General features: G+C 43.1%; 2 protein-coding genes across 3 annotated transcripts in view; one reads left to right on the forward strand and one right to left on the reverse strand.

Annotated features, from left to right (window-relative positions):
• The first annotated feature begins 114 nt into the window (after positions 1-114).
• LOC111334431 (tRNA (carboxymethyluridine(34)-5-O)-methyltransferase alkbh8) lies at positions 115-6,318 on the forward strand. Its single transcript, XM_022940160.2, has 6 exons — positions 115-678; positions 949-1,143; positions 2,420-2,490; positions 3,208-3,314; positions 3,871-4,449; positions 4,901-6,318. The coding sequence occupies exons 1-6, from the start codon at positions 141-143 to the stop codon at positions 5,508-5,510; spliced, it is 2,100 nt and encodes a 699-aa protein (XP_022795895.2). The 5' UTR covers positions 115-140; the 3' UTR covers positions 5,511-6,318.
• The window catches only part of LOC111334430 (transcription initiation factor TFIID subunit 1), a 28,038-nt gene continuing 14,021 nt past the window's right edge, over positions 5,901-19,917 (reverse strand). The window contains exons 22-46 of one of the 2 annotated variants that reach the window (XM_022940159.2): positions 19,774-19,905; positions 19,280-19,358; positions 18,989-19,085; positions 18,732-18,855; positions 18,103-18,180; positions 17,854-17,869; positions 17,311-17,399; positions 16,694-16,824; positions 16,519-16,578; positions 16,331-16,421; positions 15,575-15,774; positions 15,130-15,182; positions 14,984-15,030; positions 14,839-14,880; positions 14,587-14,643; positions 13,335-13,427; positions 13,144-13,228; positions 12,953-13,020; positions 12,396-12,458; positions 12,220-12,276; positions 11,986-12,078; positions 11,403-11,487; positions 11,186-11,253; positions 10,450-10,714; positions 5,901-6,940 (exon numbers count right to left, since the gene is read on the reverse strand). In XM_022940159.2, coding sequence (XP_022795894.1) covers positions 6,600-6,940; positions 10,450-10,714; positions 11,186-11,253; positions 11,403-11,487; positions 11,986-12,078; positions 12,220-12,276; positions 12,396-12,458; positions 12,953-13,020; positions 13,144-13,228; positions 13,335-13,427; positions 14,587-14,643; positions 14,839-14,880; positions 14,984-15,030; positions 15,130-15,182; positions 15,575-15,774; positions 16,331-16,421; positions 16,519-16,578; positions 16,694-16,824; positions 17,311-17,399; positions 17,854-17,869; positions 18,103-18,180; positions 18,732-18,855; positions 18,989-19,085; positions 19,280-19,358; positions 19,774-19,905 — 2,514 coding nt within the window. In that variant the 3' untranslated portion in view covers positions 5,901-6,599. Of the gene's footprint in view, positions 6,941-10,449; positions 10,715-11,185; positions 11,254-11,402; positions 11,488-11,985; positions 12,079-12,219; positions 12,277-12,395; positions 12,459-12,952; positions 13,021-13,143; positions 13,229-13,334; positions 13,428-14,586; positions 14,644-14,838; positions 14,881-14,983; positions 15,031-15,129; positions 15,183-15,574; positions 15,775-16,330; positions 16,422-16,518; positions 16,579-16,693; positions 16,825-17,310; positions 17,400-17,853; positions 17,873-18,102; positions 18,181-18,731; positions 18,856-18,988; positions 19,086-19,279; positions 19,359-19,773; positions 19,906-19,917 lie in introns of both variants that reach the window. The other variant, XM_088732854.1, reaches the window with a different exon arrangement.

Raw genomic sequence — 19,917 nt, forward strand, 5'->3', positions numbered from 1 at the left:
CACTTGTCCTCCACTGAACCTCAAAATATCCGAGTAATTTTCCAGGGTATCGCCAAGTGGGTTATGTGTCCCGCCAGCTGAGATCACAGAGCCAGCGAGTACTTAGGTCTGAGGTTTTTTCGCTAAATTTAAAATCCAAGATGGCGACATCGAATGCAATGAAAACGTGTGCAACAAAATTGACCAAAGCAGAAAAAAAGGCGCTGAGAAAGCAGACGAGACTAATTCATAGTCTTCGCAGGAATAATTCCGAACTTGCCATAGTTTCAGAATCGCCCACTCGCCATCTGATGGTCGGAAATGGAGGGTTTATGTGTGGCATAGACCGAAAGCTAATTTTCAACTTTTTTCAGAAGTTTGGAAACATAGAGCGGCTTCTGATGTTCCCTGGTAGATCCTTTTCATTTATCACCTTTGAGCATGTCAGTGAATCACTTAAGGCAATGGAAAAAGTGCACGGTCGTGTTTTAGACTGTCCTTCAGAGTTTCCGAGACCCGACGTCAGATTCTACCTTTCATTCCTCACAAATTTACCCGATGATGTTTCGTTTGAAAAACAGGCCACACCATCAGGTCTTGTGTTAGTGGATGATTTTGTGACGGAGGCAGAAGAGGAGCAGTTAATTCAAGTACTGGGATGGGGAAGTGAAGGGAATGAGGTTGAGATTCAAGGCACAGGTACTATGTTTTGATCAAGTATTAACGTTAGGAACAAGAAGTTCCATTTCTCCACGCCCTTCTCCCCCACCCCATCCCCCGAGGATGGCAGGTAATTGTATAGGGAGGGTTGATTATTTTCTTCAAGGAAGCCAACAATATTTAGATCCTTTTGACAACTTTTTTCAGAGGTGGACCCTTTTGACAACTTTTTTCAGAAGTGTCTACAAAAAATGGTTCATTAGATATCCTTTTTATAGTCATATAAGAAGCTTTCTTCTTCTTTCACAGCAAATCAGGAACTTCGTCATAGGAGAGTCAAACATTTTGGCTACGAGTTTTTGTATCGATCAAATAATGTAGACAAATCAAATCCTTTACCTGATGGTTTTCCTGGTGTTTGTGACGTACTGTTGGATCGTGTCCAGGAGAAAGTCATGTTCAAACCAGATCAAATGACAGTTAACGAATACAAGCCAGGCCAAGGTAGAACTGAATCTTTAGAGTTAAATTTTATTTAAAGGGGAAAACTACCTTTAAGCAGATGATGAAAATAAAAAGCTCATGAGGTTTCCTTCAACAAATCAGACTAAAGGTAGAAATGTAGAGATGTTATCAATAATTTCCAGCTTTAACATGTGAAAATCAAAGTTGAAATGAAACAGGCAATTCATACCAACTGTTACCTTAGAAAAAGCCTGTTACCTAGGAAAAATTTTAAAAAGCAGGGAATTTTAGAGCCTTTGTGGTAACATGAATGTGGTGAAAAAGGTGGTGGTAGTAGAAACCTGCAATTGGCAAGGCCATAGTACCTCTCTTGGAGGCTTTGCCTCTGCAAAACAAAACAAAAACATGTGCCTCTATGGCAGTTTTTATTTTAAGCTTGTCTTTGTATATTACACTAGATGCAATTCTGGTTAGGATAGACTGGCTGAACACATCCAACTTTGCTCAGTCTTTCAGTAAAACAAATATTACTTGCATTATCTCCCTGGACATATTAGTAATATATATTAGTTGTTACGGTATTTTCCAAACCGCCAGAAAGATATAACTCGTACAACTCAACTACTTTATTGACTGACGTAATAACTACGAAGCGATATCGACAACCAGTACAATAACTATCTTTTTCACTTAGCTACGGAGCGATATAAATACTAATACAATCAGTAACCTTATAACTTAGAGCCCTTTACAAATAATATCACTTAAATCTCAGTGTACTACCGCACAACTCACAGTTCTCTTGAAAATCTTTAACAAATTGTCGACGTCCGTAATTCTTTCTCTCACGTAGCCTTCCACACGGCTTTCAATTCCAGTAAACAACTCTGTCCGGCTCTCGCTCCTCTGGGCTCTTCGCAACAGCAGTTATAGCTCACTAAAAGGTCTCTCTCTTTAAGCTAGCGTGACTTCTTATATATCTTTCAGAAAGTTCTAGAATGTTCTAGAGATCTGTAATATTGCTATTTTTAGAAACATTACACTATGATTACATCATAACAAAAATATGCTGAGTCACGGTTCTAGAAGGTTCTCCTTAAAGTTCTCGCTTAGTCATCATGACTAAATGTTCTAGAAACTTCTTCGTTCTATTTTTAATAATTACGTAACGCAACGCACTCTAGAAAAATATGGGCGCTCTCCATAACATAGTAATATATATTAGTAAATTGCATTATCTCCCTGGATATATTAGTAAATATATTTCAAATCACTTTTTTAGAAATGTATTTTTATTTTTATTTTTATGCGGAAGGTATTCCACCTCACATTGACACTCACTCTGCTTTTGAAGATGGAATAGTTTCACTCAGCCTTGGATCTCAGGTATTTTCCTTATAGTAGGTTTTCAATGACACAGTTTCTAGCCTGTAAGTAGGCCCTCATTATGAGCACTACAGGTTGCACATTACTTCTAATCACAAAGGTATATGATACACATTGGTGGAGAGAGTAGCTGGAGCTCCTGCACTAAAAATGAGTGCTACTATCAGTGCTAGACTCCTTGCAGAGGGTGAAGAAACGCCTCTGCCAAAGCACCAAGAGTGACGTTTGTAGTTGAAGGTACCTCCCTTATATCCTGGCTCTCTCTTGTCCCTCCCCAGCCCGTCCCTCCCCAGCCCATCCCTCCCCACCCCCCTTGAGAATGAGGTTGTCGGTGGAGTAAGGGTAATGCAGTGGTGAGAACACGTTTTCCTATCTCTGTGACTTGGGTTCAACTCCTGGGCAATGATGATGTCACATGAGGATAGAGTTGATCTTTTTTTCCTATGCTCACTGTGACGATTTTTTTCTGGGTCTGCCAATTTCCCTCTCTCCACAAAATCAATGTTCAACAAGCTTATTTGACCTCAGGTCACTTGACATAGAGCCACCCTGTGAGAGTGCTGCGGCTAAATCCTTTTTTTTCTAATTCCAAATTTTAAATTCTAAAATTCTCTGTACTCAAAATCCTAATTCAACTTTGAAACAAGAGCCATCCCATAGAAGTGCTTTGGTTAAAAACTCAGTGTATTTTATGTTATGTATTTTTGATTGCATCAGGTCACAATGGAGTTTCGTCATCCGGATGGTAGACACGTGCCAGTTGTTTTACCAAGGAGAAGTTTATTGGTCATGACTGGTGAAAGCAGATATCTTTGGAGTCACGGGTAAGATTTAGATGGACCGCTTTCCACCAGGATAAAGTCATTTCCGGAAGAAATACAAATCCAGTTGAACACAGCTACTGTTTTAGACTGGCTCCAGGAACTCAGTGTTAAAGGCGCTTGCTATGGCTGGTGTATCTCGAAACATCTCGCCTAAATTGTACACTTTGGTTTGTGCAACACGCGTCAATCGTCTTGATTCTTAAAATATGCTTTATCCTTTTTGGCTTTTTCTTTCCATTTCGATATTTTTTTGTCCTATCAAACTAATATTTTGTGGTTTACTTTAAGAAGAAGCTAACTTGACCCGCCACAGCGGTGATAGCACACGACTCAACTGTAGTGACGTAGCGTAATTTTGTTTCAAAGGGGGAAAATAAGAGTGGAACGTGGATATATTTCTTCTGAACTTGGAAAACACCTAAATATTTTTGCCTTCCCTATTCTAACAATTCAATTTAAGAGAAATAAATTTGAATCCCAACAGACACGTATATCTTTCACTTCTTACTATATGCTCGTATTGTGGGAACAAAATGTTCTTGTCTTCAAATTGCAGTATAACACCTCGAAAATACGATATTATACATGATGCCAAAAGTACATCAAACGAGGGGACTGGTTACGTTAAAATCTCCAAGGAACCTGAAACAGTCATTGCAGAGGGCACTCATAATAAAAGAGCCGAAGAAGGAACTACTCTGTTTGAAAGACAAACAAGGATTTCGCTAACACTTCGCAAAGTCCGCCACACTCCGTGTGACTGCGCCTTCTCAGCTCAGTGTGATTCGCAAACTGGAAGCAAGACTGCTCCCGAACTCTCGCCTCCGTCCAGTGTTCCAACAACGATTGGAGAAGCGCAAAATCTGGAAAAGCTCCACGTGCACGAAGTGTACGAAAAGATTGCGCCACATTTCAGTGGAACACGGCACAGCCCTTGGCCAAAAGTGGCAGACTTTCTGCGGAATCAACCAGTCGGGAGTCTGGTGGCGGATGTAGGATGTGGAAACGGCAAATATCTTGGGATTAATGATAATCTATTCAAAACAGGTTCTGATAGAAGTTTTAACTTGGCTTCTATCTGCCGAGAGCGGGGATATTCTGTGATTGTGTGTGATATCTTGTCATTGCCATACAGGTGAGGAGGGCGGCCAATGCATGGTTATTGATTTTTGTGGAATGGAGACAGCCAGACAGAGAGACAGGGGATAAGGGAATTTTCAATATATTGCCGCTTGTAACCAGAGATTGTATTGGTTGTGCCTCCCCGCGGCCTGTGATTGGCTGTCGAAAAACTTGTGCTCACCGATCAAATGCAAAACCAAAACCGATCGTGACGTAGTCACTTGTGTTTTCCCGCGCTTTAGTTCTCAGCACTCCTGATGTTCTCCATTGTTTCGATTGGCTAGTTTGTTACCATGGTTTTGTACTATTAAATATTCAAATGGAAGAAAACGTGTTCGCTTAGTGTGCGTTTCTCGCTGCTTTTGTCGTTGACAGAGTTAAAGTTGTCGTTAGCGAAGGAACGGGCCAAGGGATTAAAAAGTCGTGAAACTGAATTGTCTATTTTTCGTGTTTTCGTCCCTCAGGACTGATGTGTTTGATGTATGTCTCTGCATCGCAGTTCTTCATCACCTTGCTACGGCCGAGCGACGTCTGGTTGGTCTAAAGGAACTGGTTCGAATAACACGCCCAGGGGGATTGGTACTCGTGTACGTATGGGCTTTAGAACAGGAAGTGAAAAAAGTTAAAAAGAAACATCTGAAGGAAGTGGATTTCACCGAAAGTAATAATCATCGCACCGAACAGGAAAACCTAAGTAACAAAAACGAGTTTTTGAAAGAAAGCAAAACCATCGAAAACTTTCCCTCAAATAACGAACCATCCCCTAATAAATCCGAAACTTTAGATCATAATTGTTCATCGAGATTGATGGTTAATGCTAGCCGGGATTCGTTTGAACAACAAGATTTATTTGTGCCGTGGAAATACAGCGGCCCAGGAAAACAACATGAGAAACGGAGAAAAGACGCTGAAGGGTCAGGAGAAGGTACAGAGGGTCACGTGTACCACAGGTATTATCACGTGTTTCAAGATGGCGAGCTCCGAAACCTTTGTAGCCGCCTCAGTAACGTGACACTGGAGGAACATTATTACGACCGAGGGAACTGGTGCGTAATGCTCAGGAAAAGTAAATAGTGCCCGTGGAGGAGTGCGTGGGAAGAATCTTAGCGACTGATTAACTTGATTATATTGACCATTTAAGCGAATAAGCAAAAAATGGCTCTATTCTGTTTGAATTTTTTCTCTCGCAGCTCTGACGCTTATCCCATACCCACTGGACTCTCTCGTTCCCTCAGCACCTTTCAACAATTAAATGGCCGGGACTAATGAGAAAAAATAATTTAGAAAGATGGAAGTGTCGTTCATGGAGATGCAGAGGTAGCATTTGGGGAAGGGAGAGACTCTCCCTATAAGGGGACTTTCCCTTTGTTTCCTCTTGTATTGAATTGTCCTCGCCCTCACTATCGGCCCCCGTTCTACGGGTATGCAGACTCGTCATACATCTGGCCTACAGGAGGACATTAGTACCGACACAATTGAAAGTGTTTTATTTTACATGAAAAATGTCAAATATAAATTTACATACAATGTGCTTTGACTTGCGTTTTCCCTTTGTGTCCGATCAAAATGATGACCTTCTCAGAGAATCAATTTGTAAAGGAATAGCACATGTCGTGTGAATGTAACAATACAGAACAGGATTAAAAAAAAAAAAAAAACAATACATAAAAGATCAGCATCTTTCCATTCTACTGTCGTGTCCTGACAAACTGACAGAAATTAAACTTACATTGGTTTAGTGCAGAAACAGGAGTGCTGAGTTGTGCACTGAAGTCGTTAAACTCCTCCCTTTGTGTCCGATCAAAATGATGCCCTTCTCAGAGAATCAGTTTGTAAAGGAATAGCACACGTCGTGTGAATGTAACAATACAGAACAGGATTATTTACAATAAGCAGTCTATCAACAGCATAGGACTCCTTCATTGACAGATCTCTAGTTAAATTTCAATGAGAACGGTGAAGATCTATGGGGGTAGCATAATCAGTCTTGTTTCAAAAATAAACCTATTGAGTCCGCTACTTATTATGGGCTAAGTAACCATGCAACTGCACGTGATGTTTGACACCAGGCTGACGTCGTAGCGTCGGGAGCAAGGAAAACAAACCCGTTTCACAGGTCAAAGAAAATACAAACGCAGTTCTTTGAATTAACTGAGCTGAACCTTAAAGTTCTTCCGGTAACTCTCCCTTTATTGCCTCATTGCTTTCATCTCCTCCGGGAAAAAAGCTTATCTGTTCTTCCTCTTCAATGTCTTCCTCCTCCTCGTCATCTCCGTCGCCAAACGGGAAATCATCCTCTTCGCTTTCGCTGTCACTGTGTTGAAGATCTTGAAGTAGGATGCTGGCAAACTGCGACATTTCTTGCGAATCCTGCTCGCTTCCGAGCATTTGTTGCGATCCAAAGCTCTCCTTTTTTGTGTAACTTTGTGAAGTGCTGTCATCGTCATCGTACCCCTCAATATCGACGTCTTCTTCTTCATCGAGGTCTGCGTCCATTCGAGTTGCTAATGATAAAAAGAAGACCAAAGAGCGAGAAGAGATCATTGGTATGGCTGTGGTTAGTTTGGAACCGCTAATGGTAATTCCCCAGTCCTTATTGGCTTAGTAGCTAAGGGAAATCGTGAATTTTTGTTTATTTCAGCGGTGTTAGTGTTTCATTTCACTTATATTTCAGCACCAAGTAAAAGTAAAGATTTGATAATCTTGAAGGATTTTTGAACGAATTTAATCAAAATTTGGTGTGGTTGGGGGGGGGGGGGGAGAATTGTGCACTTTTGAAAAAGAGAACACTTAAAATTAGAAGCTGGCGGAGAAAATTATATTTTGGAGGAAGAAAAAGTCCGGTGCACGTGTCAACCCATTGCTATCAAACTTCCTTCTGTCTCCTTTTCTTATGCACCCCCCTCTGCCTTCCTTATGCACCCCCCTCTGCCTTCCTTATGCACCCCCCTCTGCCTTCCTTATGCACCCCCCTCTGCCTTCCTTATGCACCCCCCTCTGCCTTCCTTATGCACCCCCCTCTGCCTTCCTTATGCACCCCCCTCTGCCTTCCTTATGCACCCCCCTCTGCCTTCCTTATGCACCCCCCTCTGCCTTCCTTATGCACCCCCCTCTGCCTTCCTTATGCACCCCCCTCTGCCTTCCTTATGCACCCCCCTCTGCCTTCCTTATGCACCCCCCTCTGCCTTCCTTATGCACCCCCCTCTGCCTTCCTTATGCACCCCCCTCTGCCTTCCTTATGCACCCCCCTCTGCCTTCCTTATGCACCCCCCTCTGCCTTCCTTATGCACCCCCCTCTGCCTTCCTTATGCACCCCCCTCTGCCTTCCTTATGCACCCCCCTCTGCCTTCCTTATGCACCCCCCTCTGCCTTCCTTATGCACCCCCCTCTGCCTTCCTTATGCACCCCCCTCTGCCTTCCTTATGCACCCCCCTCTGCCTTCCTTATGCACCCCCCTCTGCCTTCCTTATGCACCCCCCTCTGCCTTCCTTATGCACCCCCCTCTGCCTTCCTTATGCACCCCCCTCTGCCTTCCTTATGCACCCCCCTCTGCCTTCCTTATGCACCCCCCTCTGCCTTCCTTATGCACCCCCCTCTGCCTTCCTTATGCACCCCCCTCTGCCTTCCTTATGCACCCCCCTCTGCCTTCCTTATGCACCCCCCTCTGCCTTCCTTATGCACCCCCCTCTGCCTTCCTTATGCACCCCCCTCTGCCTTCCTTATGCACCCCCCTCTGCCTTCCTTATGCACCCCCCTCTGCCTTCCTTATGCACCCCCCTCTGCCTTCCTTATGCACCCCCCTCTGCCTTCCTTATGCACCCCCCTCTGCCTTCCTTATGCACCCCCCTCTGCCTTCCTTATGCACCCCCCTCTGCCTTCCTTATGCACCCCCCTCTGCCTTCCTTATGCACCCCCCTCTGCCTTCCTTATGCACCCCCCTCTGCCTTCCTTATGCACCCCCCTCTGCCTTCCTTATGCACCCCCCTCTGCCTTCCTTATGCACCCCCCTCTGCCTTCCTTATGCACCCCCCTCTGCCTTCCTTATGCACCCCCCTCTGCCTTCCTTATGCACCCCCCTCTGCCTTCCTTATGCACCCCCCTCTGCCTTCCTTATGCACCCCCCTCTGCCTTCCTTATGCACCCCCCTCTGCCTTCCTTATGCACCCCCCTCTGCCTTCCTTATGCACCCCCCTCTGCCTTCCTTATGCACCCCCCTCTGCCTTCCTTATGCACCCCCCTCTGCCTTCCTTATGCACCCCCCTCTGCCTTCCTTATGCACCCCCCTCTGCCTTCCTTATGCACCCCCCTCTGCCTTCCTTATGCACCCCCCTCTGCCTTCCTTATGCACCCCCCTCTGCCTTCCTTATGCACCCCCCTCTGCCTTCCTTATGCACCCCCCTCTGCCTTCCTTATGCACCCCCCTCTGCCTTCCTTATGCACCCCCCTCTGCCTTCCTTATGCACCCCCCTCTGCCTTCCTTATGCACCCCCCTCTGCCTTCCTTATGCACCCCCCTCTGCCTTCCTTATGCACCCCCCTCTGCCTTCCTTATGCACCCCCCTCTGCCTTCCTTATGCACCCCCCTCTGCCTTCCTTATGCACCCCCCTCTGCCTTCCTTATGCACCCCCCTCTGCCTTCCTTATGCACCCCCCTCTGCCTTCCTTATGCACCCCCCTCTGCCTTCCTTATGCACCCCCCTCTGCCTTCCTTATGCACCCCCCTCTGCCTTCCTTATGCACCCCCCTCTGCCTTCCTTATGCACCCCCCTCTGCCTTCCTTATGCACCCCCCTCTGCCTTCCTTATGCACCCCCCTCTGCCTTCCTTATGCACCCCCCTCTGCCTTCCTTATGCACCCCCCTCTGCCTTCCTTATGCACCCCCCTCTGCCTTCCTTATGCACCCCCCTCTGCCTTCCTTATGCACCCCCCTCTGCCTTCCTTATGCACCCCCCTCTGCCTTCCTTATGCACCCCCCTCTGCCTTCCTTATGCACCCCCCTCTGCCTTCCTTATGCACCCCCCTCTGCCTTCCTTATGCACCCCCCTCTGCCTTCCTTATGCACCCCCCTCTGCCTTCCTTATGCACCCCCCTCTGCCTTCCTTATGCACCCCCCTCTGCCTTCCTTATGCACCCCCCTCTGCCTTCCTTATGCACCCCCCTCTGCCTTCCTTATGCACCCCCCTCTGCCTTCCTTATGCACCCCCCTCTGCCTTCCTTATGCACCCCCCTCTGCCTTCCTTATGCACCCCCCTCTGCCTTCCTTATGCACCCCCCTCTGCCTTCCTTATGCACCCCCCTCTGCCTTCCTTATGCACCCCCCTCTGCCTTCCTTATGCACCCCCCTCTGCCTTCCTTATGCACCCCCCTCTGCCTTCCTTATGCACCCCCCTCTGCCTTCCTTATGCACCCCCCTCTGCCTTCCTTATGCACCCCCCTCTGCCTTCCTTATGCACCCCCCTCTGCCTTCCTTATGCACCCCCCTCTGCCTTCCTTATGCACCCCCCTCTGCCTTCCTTATGCACCCCCCTCTGCCTTCCTTATGCACCCCCCTCTGCCTTCCTTATGCACCCCCCTCTGCCTTCCTTATGCACCCCCCTCTGCCTTCCTTATGCACCCCCCTCTGCCTTCCTTATGCACCCCCCTCTGCCTTCCTTATGCACCCCCCTCTGCCTTCCTTATGCACCCCCCTCTGCCTTCCTTATGCACCCCCCTCTGCCTTCCTTATGCACCCCCCTCTGCCTTCCTTATGCACCCCCCTCTACCTTCCTTATGCACCCCCCTCTACCTTCCTTATGCACCCCCCTCTGCCTTCCTTATGCACCCCCCTCTACCTTCCTTATGCACCCCCCTCTACCTTCCTTATGCACCCCCCTCTACCTTCCTTATGCACCCCCCTCTACCTTCCTTCTGCATCCCTTTTCACCAAAACAACCCCTACACCTTGAACGAAAAAATCAAACAAGAGCAGCATCTCTCCTGTTGTGTCCTGACAAACTGACAGAAATTAAACTTACATTGGTCTAGTGCAGAAACAGAAGCGCTGAGTTGTGCTCTGAAGTCGTTAAACTCCTCGCCAGTAGTGTCCAGTTCCTCTGATTCCATCATGTCCATCATGCTGTCTTCTTCCTTTACTGAGCCTTCTGGGAAATCATCCATGCTGTTCTCTGTTGACCACTCGGGTCCCGCTACCGAGGGAGGTTGGCTGGCGGCATATGATGATGTGTCGTCGCCTGGAGTGAGTAAGATGTCATTTTCCAACTTGGACAAATGCTCGTCATTCTGTGAAAATAGCGAGGTAAATGAATGTAAATGAGGAAAGGTGTCAAATTCATTTTTTAAAAGGCAAGGCAGAGAAAAAAAAACCAAAGATAGACCGAGAAAAGATAATCTCGGAGTGGACTGGGGCTGAGACTTGGACACGTAAGCAAAAGTCCTCAACAAAGTCAAGTGAGGAGTTGTCTGTCAATGGAGGACTTTAAGTCCTACCGGTAACTCAAAACAGATGTTACGTTAAACGTTAGTTTTCTTCATAATTTGACTGTGCCGAGGTTATAGAAACTTGCGACAAATTGAGCGAAAATTAAACCCACATTCGTTCGCAACTAATTTCTCTAGCTAAATCCAACAATTCACTCAGGGGGATCTCAAATTTTTCTGCACCAAAATTTCTAAGCCTTATAACATCTCTGGGGTAAAATAAATGGCAAATGAATTTACAGTTTCACTGTAGAATATAACCCTCTTGCTTACCTCCTTCAGGGCGTCGTCACAAAACTGGAGAAGTCTTTCGGCCATCCCAGAAAAGTCGTGATGTTCACCTGTAATAAAATTACCAAATGTCAGTTGAAGTTACGCAAGATGTGATCTAAATTGGTGTATTATAACTTCCTATCGAGTGATTTAGGCGGGCTATTCTCCTCAGAACGCTACACCGAAATAAGAAGTAGTTCTCGTGAGTGACTCATACCATTATAGACGACACTGTTCCTATGCATCATGCGCATGTGCTCCATAAACTCTTCTCTATTTTGATAGGCGTGTATTTGCACTTGCTGCGAATCAAGACAGAGAGCTGGTTAGCCTGTGCCACTTTTTCCCAATCCTCATCAGCACTAACTTACATTTAACTGCCATGCCAACGAATTGTCTGTGCATGATGCTGACCCAGTTTTAGAGCTAATCACACCTGAGGTGGCAACGGAAGTGGCAAGAAATAGAGAATTTTGTTGTTGTTGTTGTTGTGGATTAGCTGGTTAACCCATTACATCCTGATATCATTATGCATATTCTCCATACTGTTCTTTATACATTTCCTAATGTGCTGATAAGGAGAATTTGTTTAACAATCAAGAGCTTCTTCAGTTGGTGATCATTTCCTGTATTCTCCTGACCTTAATGTTTGATTGAGGGGTAATATTGTAGAGAGAAATTAGATGTTGGTCAGTCTTAGAGGTTAAAGGGTTAACGAAGGCGGCTAACTGATCTGCAGTTGGGCTGAGGAACGAACAAAAGGTAAGGAATAATATCAACGACGTACAATTATGCCTTACCTGTTTGATTGTGAGAAGATCGATCGGCGTTTTTACTACTTCGTAGTAATCTGGCACCTGTTTAGCGCTGACAGGCTTTAGAAAAGGCATACTCTGGGAAGAAAATATACCGATGAAGCAGAATCGTACATTAAAGTAAGCATTGAGGCCCAAAACCAGTTTTAATTCATGGAAATCTAATCAAGTCGGATCTCATGAAGATCTAGCTGTTCTATATTTACAAGAAATACTTACCTCCGGTAATGTTTTCATCTGCACGAGGAGATTTTCCAGAATGAACGAAAAGGCAATCTGAGAAGTTAAATAAATATAAAGTAACGTTAAGTTAAAGGACGTGAAAAAAAAAAATGAAACCCGACATTTGCAAATGCACGTAATTACATCTACATGTCCTTGTTTTGAATAATTACCTGCGGATCATCACTAAGCATGGGATTTATTTCTTTCTCCAACTGAAGAATTTCTTCCTCTTTCTGAGAAAAAAATAGCAATTTAACACTGACAGATATCATGGTAAAGAAACACTTATCTACAAGAGGCGACCTAGTTAGGTATCGACAGAACGCAACCAAAACAAATGAATAGCAAGGTGGCAAACGTGGACTGGGATAACCAAATCACAAGTCCAGTTACTGGTAACTTAACGGGCTAGTAAAGCTGTTCTGTTTTTATTCGAGAAGGGGGTTTCAATAGTTTTGAAAACTACAATTCAAAACTATCAGCTCCAAAAATCCAAATGAACAAGTTAGCGTGCCAGAACCTGTTTCACTATTCTTCAATTTTGATTTTAAAAATGTTTCGGGCCTCAGCAACCTAACAACTCGGCAATGCTGTTAACAACCCACATGCAAAACAGAAATGAAGTCGATCGTAAACTTAATTAATCAATCATTAATGAATAATTCAATTTTTAATAGAGCACCACATCAATGCAACACTACACGGACGTACTCGTTGTTACACTTACATCAGCCAAAGACTTTTCACAAACTTCCAACATCTTCTGAGCTGCAGCAGTGAAATCGTGAGTAGGTCCTGAAAGAGCAAGAAAAAAAAACCATTTCAATTCTGGGGCACGCGTACGTGCGAGTTGAGAATTACAAGCTATGAAAGAGGTATGAATTATGCAGAGAGTGCTGACGTTATTTTTCGACTCACCATTATATAAGATGCTGTTTGCCTTGATTAAGGACACGTGCTCACGAAAATCCTCCCTTGACAGATATTTACTCTTTCGGAGATTCTAACAATAAAAATGAAATAAGACCACAGGAAAATGCTATAGAAGGAGGCTGGCAGTTTTTGGATGACAATCAAAGTTCTTGAAAATATCATTCAAAATCACACACCTCTCGCATGGTTTGTAGATCCATGGGATTTTTAACAATTCTGTGGTAATCAGGAACAGTTTTTGCTGAAACAGGCTGATGAAAAGGCCACGTCTGTCAAAGTAAGAGAGGAAAGGTCAAAGGATCTTATACAAGCATTAAAATTCACTTTTAAATGGAGAAAAGTGAAGCTGACCCGCTACGCATAGTATCTAGTGATGTCGAGGTGGAGCCGATTCTTCAGCAGATAACTGGGGAGACCTTGAATAGGGGTACGAACAGAGCCCCCGACGCCCGTCTCCACATACACGCCCGAGGTTTCTGGGAACGACAGAGACCTGCATTCTTTGATTTTCGCGTATGCCACCCAAATGCAGAATCCTAACGTAAAAGGACTCCCGAGCAAGTTTACAGGCAGCATGAGAGTGAGAAGAAACGTCAGTATGCCAACAGGGTCATGAAGGTCGAACAAGGAACTTTTACGCCTTTAATATTTAGTACAACAGGTGGAATGGGCACAGAATGTAAAATATACCATAAACGTTTAGCTGAGTTAGTATCAAATAAGAAGGGAGAGAGCGATGCAAGCACCATGTCATGGATTAGAGCCAAGGTATCATTTGCGCTCATTCGTTCAGCTTTGCTATGCCTGAGAGGATCATGATCCATCAGAAGAACCCTCGATATCACTGACTTGGACTTCTCCCTCGACAACGCTACCGCATGTCCAACGTAGTTCTGTGAATTTTACCAAGTTTTATATATACTTTCTTTTTTTTTTTTTTGTTTCTACCTTTTTGTGAATTTATTAAATTATTATGATTACATTTTAGGGCTAGTGTAATTTTATCTCTTGAACAATAAAGACGCATGTTTATTTTAGCATCGAAAATAATAATGCTGATGATGATGAAAAGGATTAGATTGTAAATAGGAGTTTAATTGAAATCGGAACTACTAATAGGTCGTTGTTACTTTTAACTTGTAAATAGTTATTTGCTTTGAGTGTTAATAAAGTTTGATATATTAAAATAAAAATTGAAATTATGATCCAAATCATATAGACATTCTTGCTAAAAAAAAGGTCTTTCTGGCATTACATACATTTAAAAGAATCACCATCATCATCGTTCCTCTACATAAATCTTGAACTTTAAAAATAATGGAAAGATAAAATCCTGAAAAACCAGTGACTTATTTACGTATAAATTAAAATTATAAAAGCTGTAAAAATAATAATAGTCAATAAACCACAACAAAAACAAATACTCACATCCTCCATTTCCTTCATTTTATTGATGATTCCCTCAAAGAGAGCTTGTAAAGCCAGCTAAAATTAAAGCTAAAATTAAAGAGCGCAAGATCAAGGCAGAAGTTACAGAAGGAAGCTAAGTTAACAAATTGCCTCGGTAATCAAAATTTCTAATTCAATTACTGACTGAAGATTAGTATAACTAGCGCATCGCGGAATACGTTCCACTCTGAATCGAACCTGAAATGGCTGCTGAAGGAAAGAAACAATTACCTCAGGGTTGGCTCTTCGGCGGTTAATCGATTTGCGAGGTTTCTAGAAACAAACAAACAAAAAAACAAAATGTTGAACGTTAGCTGGGTAAGATTAAAACAATCTTTTTGTTGGTCAATTAAAATACTTCACTAAACAATCGTACCTTTAGATAATCACAATGCATGACTCCTGAACGTCTTTTCTTGCGCACTAAAAAGAAATTAACAAATGAAAACAAATACACCAACAAATAATCTAACAGAATAAACTAACTAATCATCGCATATGATAGCTCAACATTTCACTCACCGGATTCTTTCGGGAAGCGTAGGACAAGTGCTTTCCTTTTCAATTCGTTCGTTCTGGAGGAAGACAGCACATGACAGTGTATAAATTTTGTCAAATGAGAGGTTCGATTAGTCTTACTCTAGGTCCTTATATAGTTCTAGCGACTGGCAAATCACCCGTCGGTGGTGGCTACCAGAGACAGAGCCCGAACCCAGTCTTACTCAACGGCCATGCTTTTGCCGCGCATAGCAAGGGTTACATGCGTCAAGTACTGATTCGATTTTCAGTGCTCTTTAAAAAAAACTTTAAAAAGGAAAAGAAATAACTTTGTGTTCTGAATGTTTCATTGTACTTAAAGTCCTTAAAAATAACCTTTCAGCTATGATAAGAAAATTTTCTTGCACAGCATTCAAGGCCGTGTGTCTACCAGCAGACGCTTGTGCTCAAAATTGTTTGATACACTTACTGATCAAGAAAAGCTTTTCCCAAAGTAATTTTCGTTCCTTCAACTTTGACCAAATCATCCTGCGGCATGTTGAGTTCCTCCTCAGCAACCTGCTCATCAGTCATGGCCACGACTACAGAAGCCGGATTCGCCTCTTGGTAGTTTGGACAGTTCTTGTTCGTCCGCATATGTCCTATTGCCCCACACGCGCCACATTTTAACTAATCAAAATAGAAAATAAAATCCCTGCTGAAACAATGAATTGCATTTTAGGTTCTTGTTAATCCGTTTATATTTCAATGGTTGCTTGCTCAAAATTTTTCGCCTGTTATCAACGCTTAGGTCATATCTGTGAGTGTTTTCTGATTACGGATGTTATCAATACTCAGGTCATATCTGTGAGTGTTTTCTGATTACGGATGTTATCCCTGATCTTAAACCTTTTGTCCTTCAGTTCGTTTGTCACACTGTTTCATGTGTAGCTACCTCGGATAGAGCACAAGTGTGACATTCAGATCTTGGGAGTCAAATAGTTAGTGAAACCCCACGAGCGTGGCATCAACTTCCAAAGTTAGAAACACCATTGTTACCAACGAGCGGGAATGTATGCACGTAGCTTTTTAGTTCTTGACTAAGAAAATTTTGTCGAAGATGAAACAGCGCAGCAGTGCCAAATTTAAGAAGAAGTTTTGGAGATTTAGGAATCTTAGTCCTTCCGCTCAGAGAGGTTGCTCCACTTTTGTGCCTCTCACTACACAATAATATCATGGTAATTACGTTATTTGGAGGTTTTTCTTTCTTCTTTTTGACTGGCTGTAGTTTCTCTTTTTCTTGGTTTCGCTTAATCCTTCGCAACTGTTCTTGTATTCTAGAATTTCAAATAAAACTTATGTTACTGTTGTTCCTCTGATTGATAAAAAGGCAAAGAGATCAACTTCATTTAATTGAAAAGCCAGTCAAGTCACCTTCTCTTTTCCCGTCGGATTTCCTCTTTGTGTACCTCATCGACACTCGCAAACTGAGCTCTGCGAGAAGTGAACGAAAGCGAAGAAGGTTGAGTGAGGAAGTAAAATGTTCCCACAACATCATATCCCCATTTAAACGAATTAAAACCACAGAAACAATCAACAAGTTAATTACTTGACGCTTTTGTCCTTGTTTAGCTTTAAGTACGCATCAATAACGGCCTGGTTTTTGACGACTTCAATGCGAACAAATTCCTTTCCGTCCGGCGTTTTAAACGTTCGTCTGATACGAAGGCGACGCCCAACCTGGAAGAAAGGAAAAAAAAAGGTAATAAAAACAACAACCATGTTATGAGACAAAAGGAGAAGAGAGGGAAAAGGAGAAGAGAGGGAAAAGGAGAAGAGAGGGAAAAGGAGAAGAGAGGGAAAAGCCTACAGACCTTACACGGGTTAGATGTTACCTAGATTTAGACAAATGTTTAAATATTACCTATACCAAGGAAAAATTTTCATTTGAGGGTCAAAAGTCATCTGGGATTGCATTGGTTTTACTTTACTCTGCTCTGTGATTGGTCCTAAAAACTCGCGCCACTCTCTCAACCAATCAGATGCAACACTAAAACCAATCTCGACTTTTGTCTTTCGCGTTTTCCCGCGCTCAGGCGGTTTGCTTGTTTTTGCTTTGAGTTCTCATTGGCTCTTCAGGATGTCTTCCTTTCTTCTGATTGGCCGTTGTAATTACTTTGGTTTTGCTACACATTTCAGTGTTGACAGTCATTACAATCCACTTACCATCGATGATTCGTAACTCGTCACTGAGGCCGTTTCATCCTCATCTCCTTTGCTATCTTTCTTAACTCCTTCCTTTCCGCCCTTTTCGCCTGCGAGTTTAAGAATGAAAGAATAATTTGATTTACAAGATTTGCCGACAGGCAGGGACACGGCAACAGCTTTGCGCCAATCACTGCGGGCCCAGTAACCCACCCATCCCACATCCATCACACAGTTGTCTCTTTGGAGTCGCGTGGGAACTTTATTTCGCGTAAATAAATTCAATCCAGTTTCCAGGCTGGAAAGCGAAATTTCCTTTAAGACACATAAATAATGTAGCGCGAGGGAACCATATAAGGGAGATTGTTGTGGAAGCTTATGTCTTCAGTCTGCCAGTATAGGAGTGACTTTTTTTATCGTCAATACTGTTAAATCTTTAACTGGAACGTACGGTTTCATATAACATGACATTGTCCACACAGGCTTCTGCTGTTAAGAGATGAAGAAGCGACTGATGACAACTACAGTAAAATCAAAAGTAGGTACACAAGACGGAAGCCTTACCTGCAGACTTGCCATTCTGCTTATACAAGGAATAAAAAACAGAAATAAAAAAAGCATGAATACAATGCTTCTTTGAGTATCACAGGCATCAAAGGAAAGGGATTATTACAATGCTTTGAAAATGCAACGATGTTTCTTGTATGAAAGACCCACTAAGTTGGTAGGAGGGGGAATCTAGTTAATACTTAGAGCTAAGAAATGAAGAGAAAAGGAACATGATAAATACAGATGTTGACGTATTACACTTACAGATTCTTTGCTGGGTTTGTCATCGCTCAGGAGCTTCTGAAGTTCTCTTCTCTCGGCCTCTTCTTCTTCATGAGTGAGCTAAGGTACAAAAACAAACCTTAGCAACGAGGTGCCACAAACTACAAAACTTAAAATCAAGAGCAGAAAGTTTGTTTTACTTCGCTCTATCATTGGTACAGAAAACCCCCACTCCCCCGCTTCCTTGCGACCAATTAGAAACAAAGCTAAAACCAATCACGTTTGTCTAACGGTTGTTTTTATTACAAGTTCCCATTGACACTTAAAGGCATTTCCTCTACTATGATTGGCAATTGTTATTACTTTGGTTTTGGTTCTACGACATACAATCGAAAAGCGCTTGATTACTTAAAAGTAATCAGTTGATTTTGAGTTCGTTTAAGAATGAATAAGCGCGAACAAATTTTTCACGAGCGTCCATAATGATAGGAGTTGGATTGACTTAAAAATAAAATCACAGTGCGTTCTGTTCAGGAAATGAAGGTTCTTCCTAAATAGAGATTATTTTTCGTTATGAGAATTCTTCTTTTTCCATCTCCATTTCGTAGCTACATTCCCCCACGTGGAACATTGGACATGAAAGGGTAACTAAGAAGAATTTTAAAATCCACCTGCATACTGGTTTTCTTGTTTGCCAACATGCTTTCCAGGTTTTTTCCCAACTCATCGATATCGCTTCCCTCATCACTGCTACTCTCCTCGTCCGTAGACAGGACCTCAGTTGATGATAAAACTCTACAAGTGAAAAAGAGATAAAAAATGTAAACAAACCGCTGATAGTTCACCGGTACCTATCATAAGTGTAAATATACTCAGAAATATCTTTCGTGGTTACAGGAACTCCACAGCCAAAGGTCTTGTTGCGTACCTGTTTTGTAGATCAAATATCCGCTGACATTCTTCTTTGTAGCGTTCCTGATGTTCAGCAATTGTGAATCTTGATCCTCTGGCGAACTTGCTCATACCTGCACACAAAAGATACAAAAATAATTTAAACGTGCATGACCGCTATGTTACTTATAGTTCAATACAGCTTGACACTAGCGTTACCTTAATGATTGACAGTAATGTGACACTAGCGTTACCTTCATGATTGACAATAATGTGACACTAGCGTTACCTTAATGACTGACAGTATTGTGACACTAGCGTGACCTACCTCCTTCTCCAGACTTAGCCGCCTCTGTTGACATTGTGCGGACGACATGAATCACTTCCCATCTGGACAACTTTCGAATCTACACAAAGAAACAAAGAAACAACTGCCTAAACACGACATTAGGAAAGAGTGAGTCTTCAGCAACATCCCACAGATGTCAGGAAAGCAAAAGGGCGGTTTAGCTACGTGTTACAACCCTCATGGCCGTCTGTTACCGGAGCTTATCCAAGTTCGTGTAGCATAAAATAACTGAGAGTACTTCTACACTTCCTAAATGGAGTGCTAGTCCACCACAGGAAACCCAGCCCCATCCGTCAAAAGAGTAACGTCTTGCCCAGGAACACCACATGACCCGGCCTTGTTTCGCACCAGGACTTGTCGATTTAGAGTCTAGCGAGCTAATCAAAACATACCACAAAAGGAGAGAGAGCTTTTTTTGCGACATCACCGGGACACAAGCTGATAATAAAATGGCAGAAGATTAACAGAGTTACCTCTTCATCTGATACTCCAAAGTTTCTGAGCACTTGTCGAGCTTGTTTCAAAGACAATCTCCTCAGGTCGGCATCAGTTCCAGTAACTGTCTTTTGTTTTCGTATCTGAGGAGAGTTGGTGCTGGAATCATCCTGATCAAGCCA

The sequence above is a fragment of the Stylophora pistillata genome, chromosome 9 (assembly GCF_964205215.1).
Source record: "Stylophora pistillata chromosome 9, jaStyPist1.2, whole genome shotgun sequence".
Lineage (NCBI taxonomy): Eukaryota > Metazoa > Cnidaria > Anthozoa > Scleractinia > Pocilloporidae > Stylophora > Stylophora pistillata.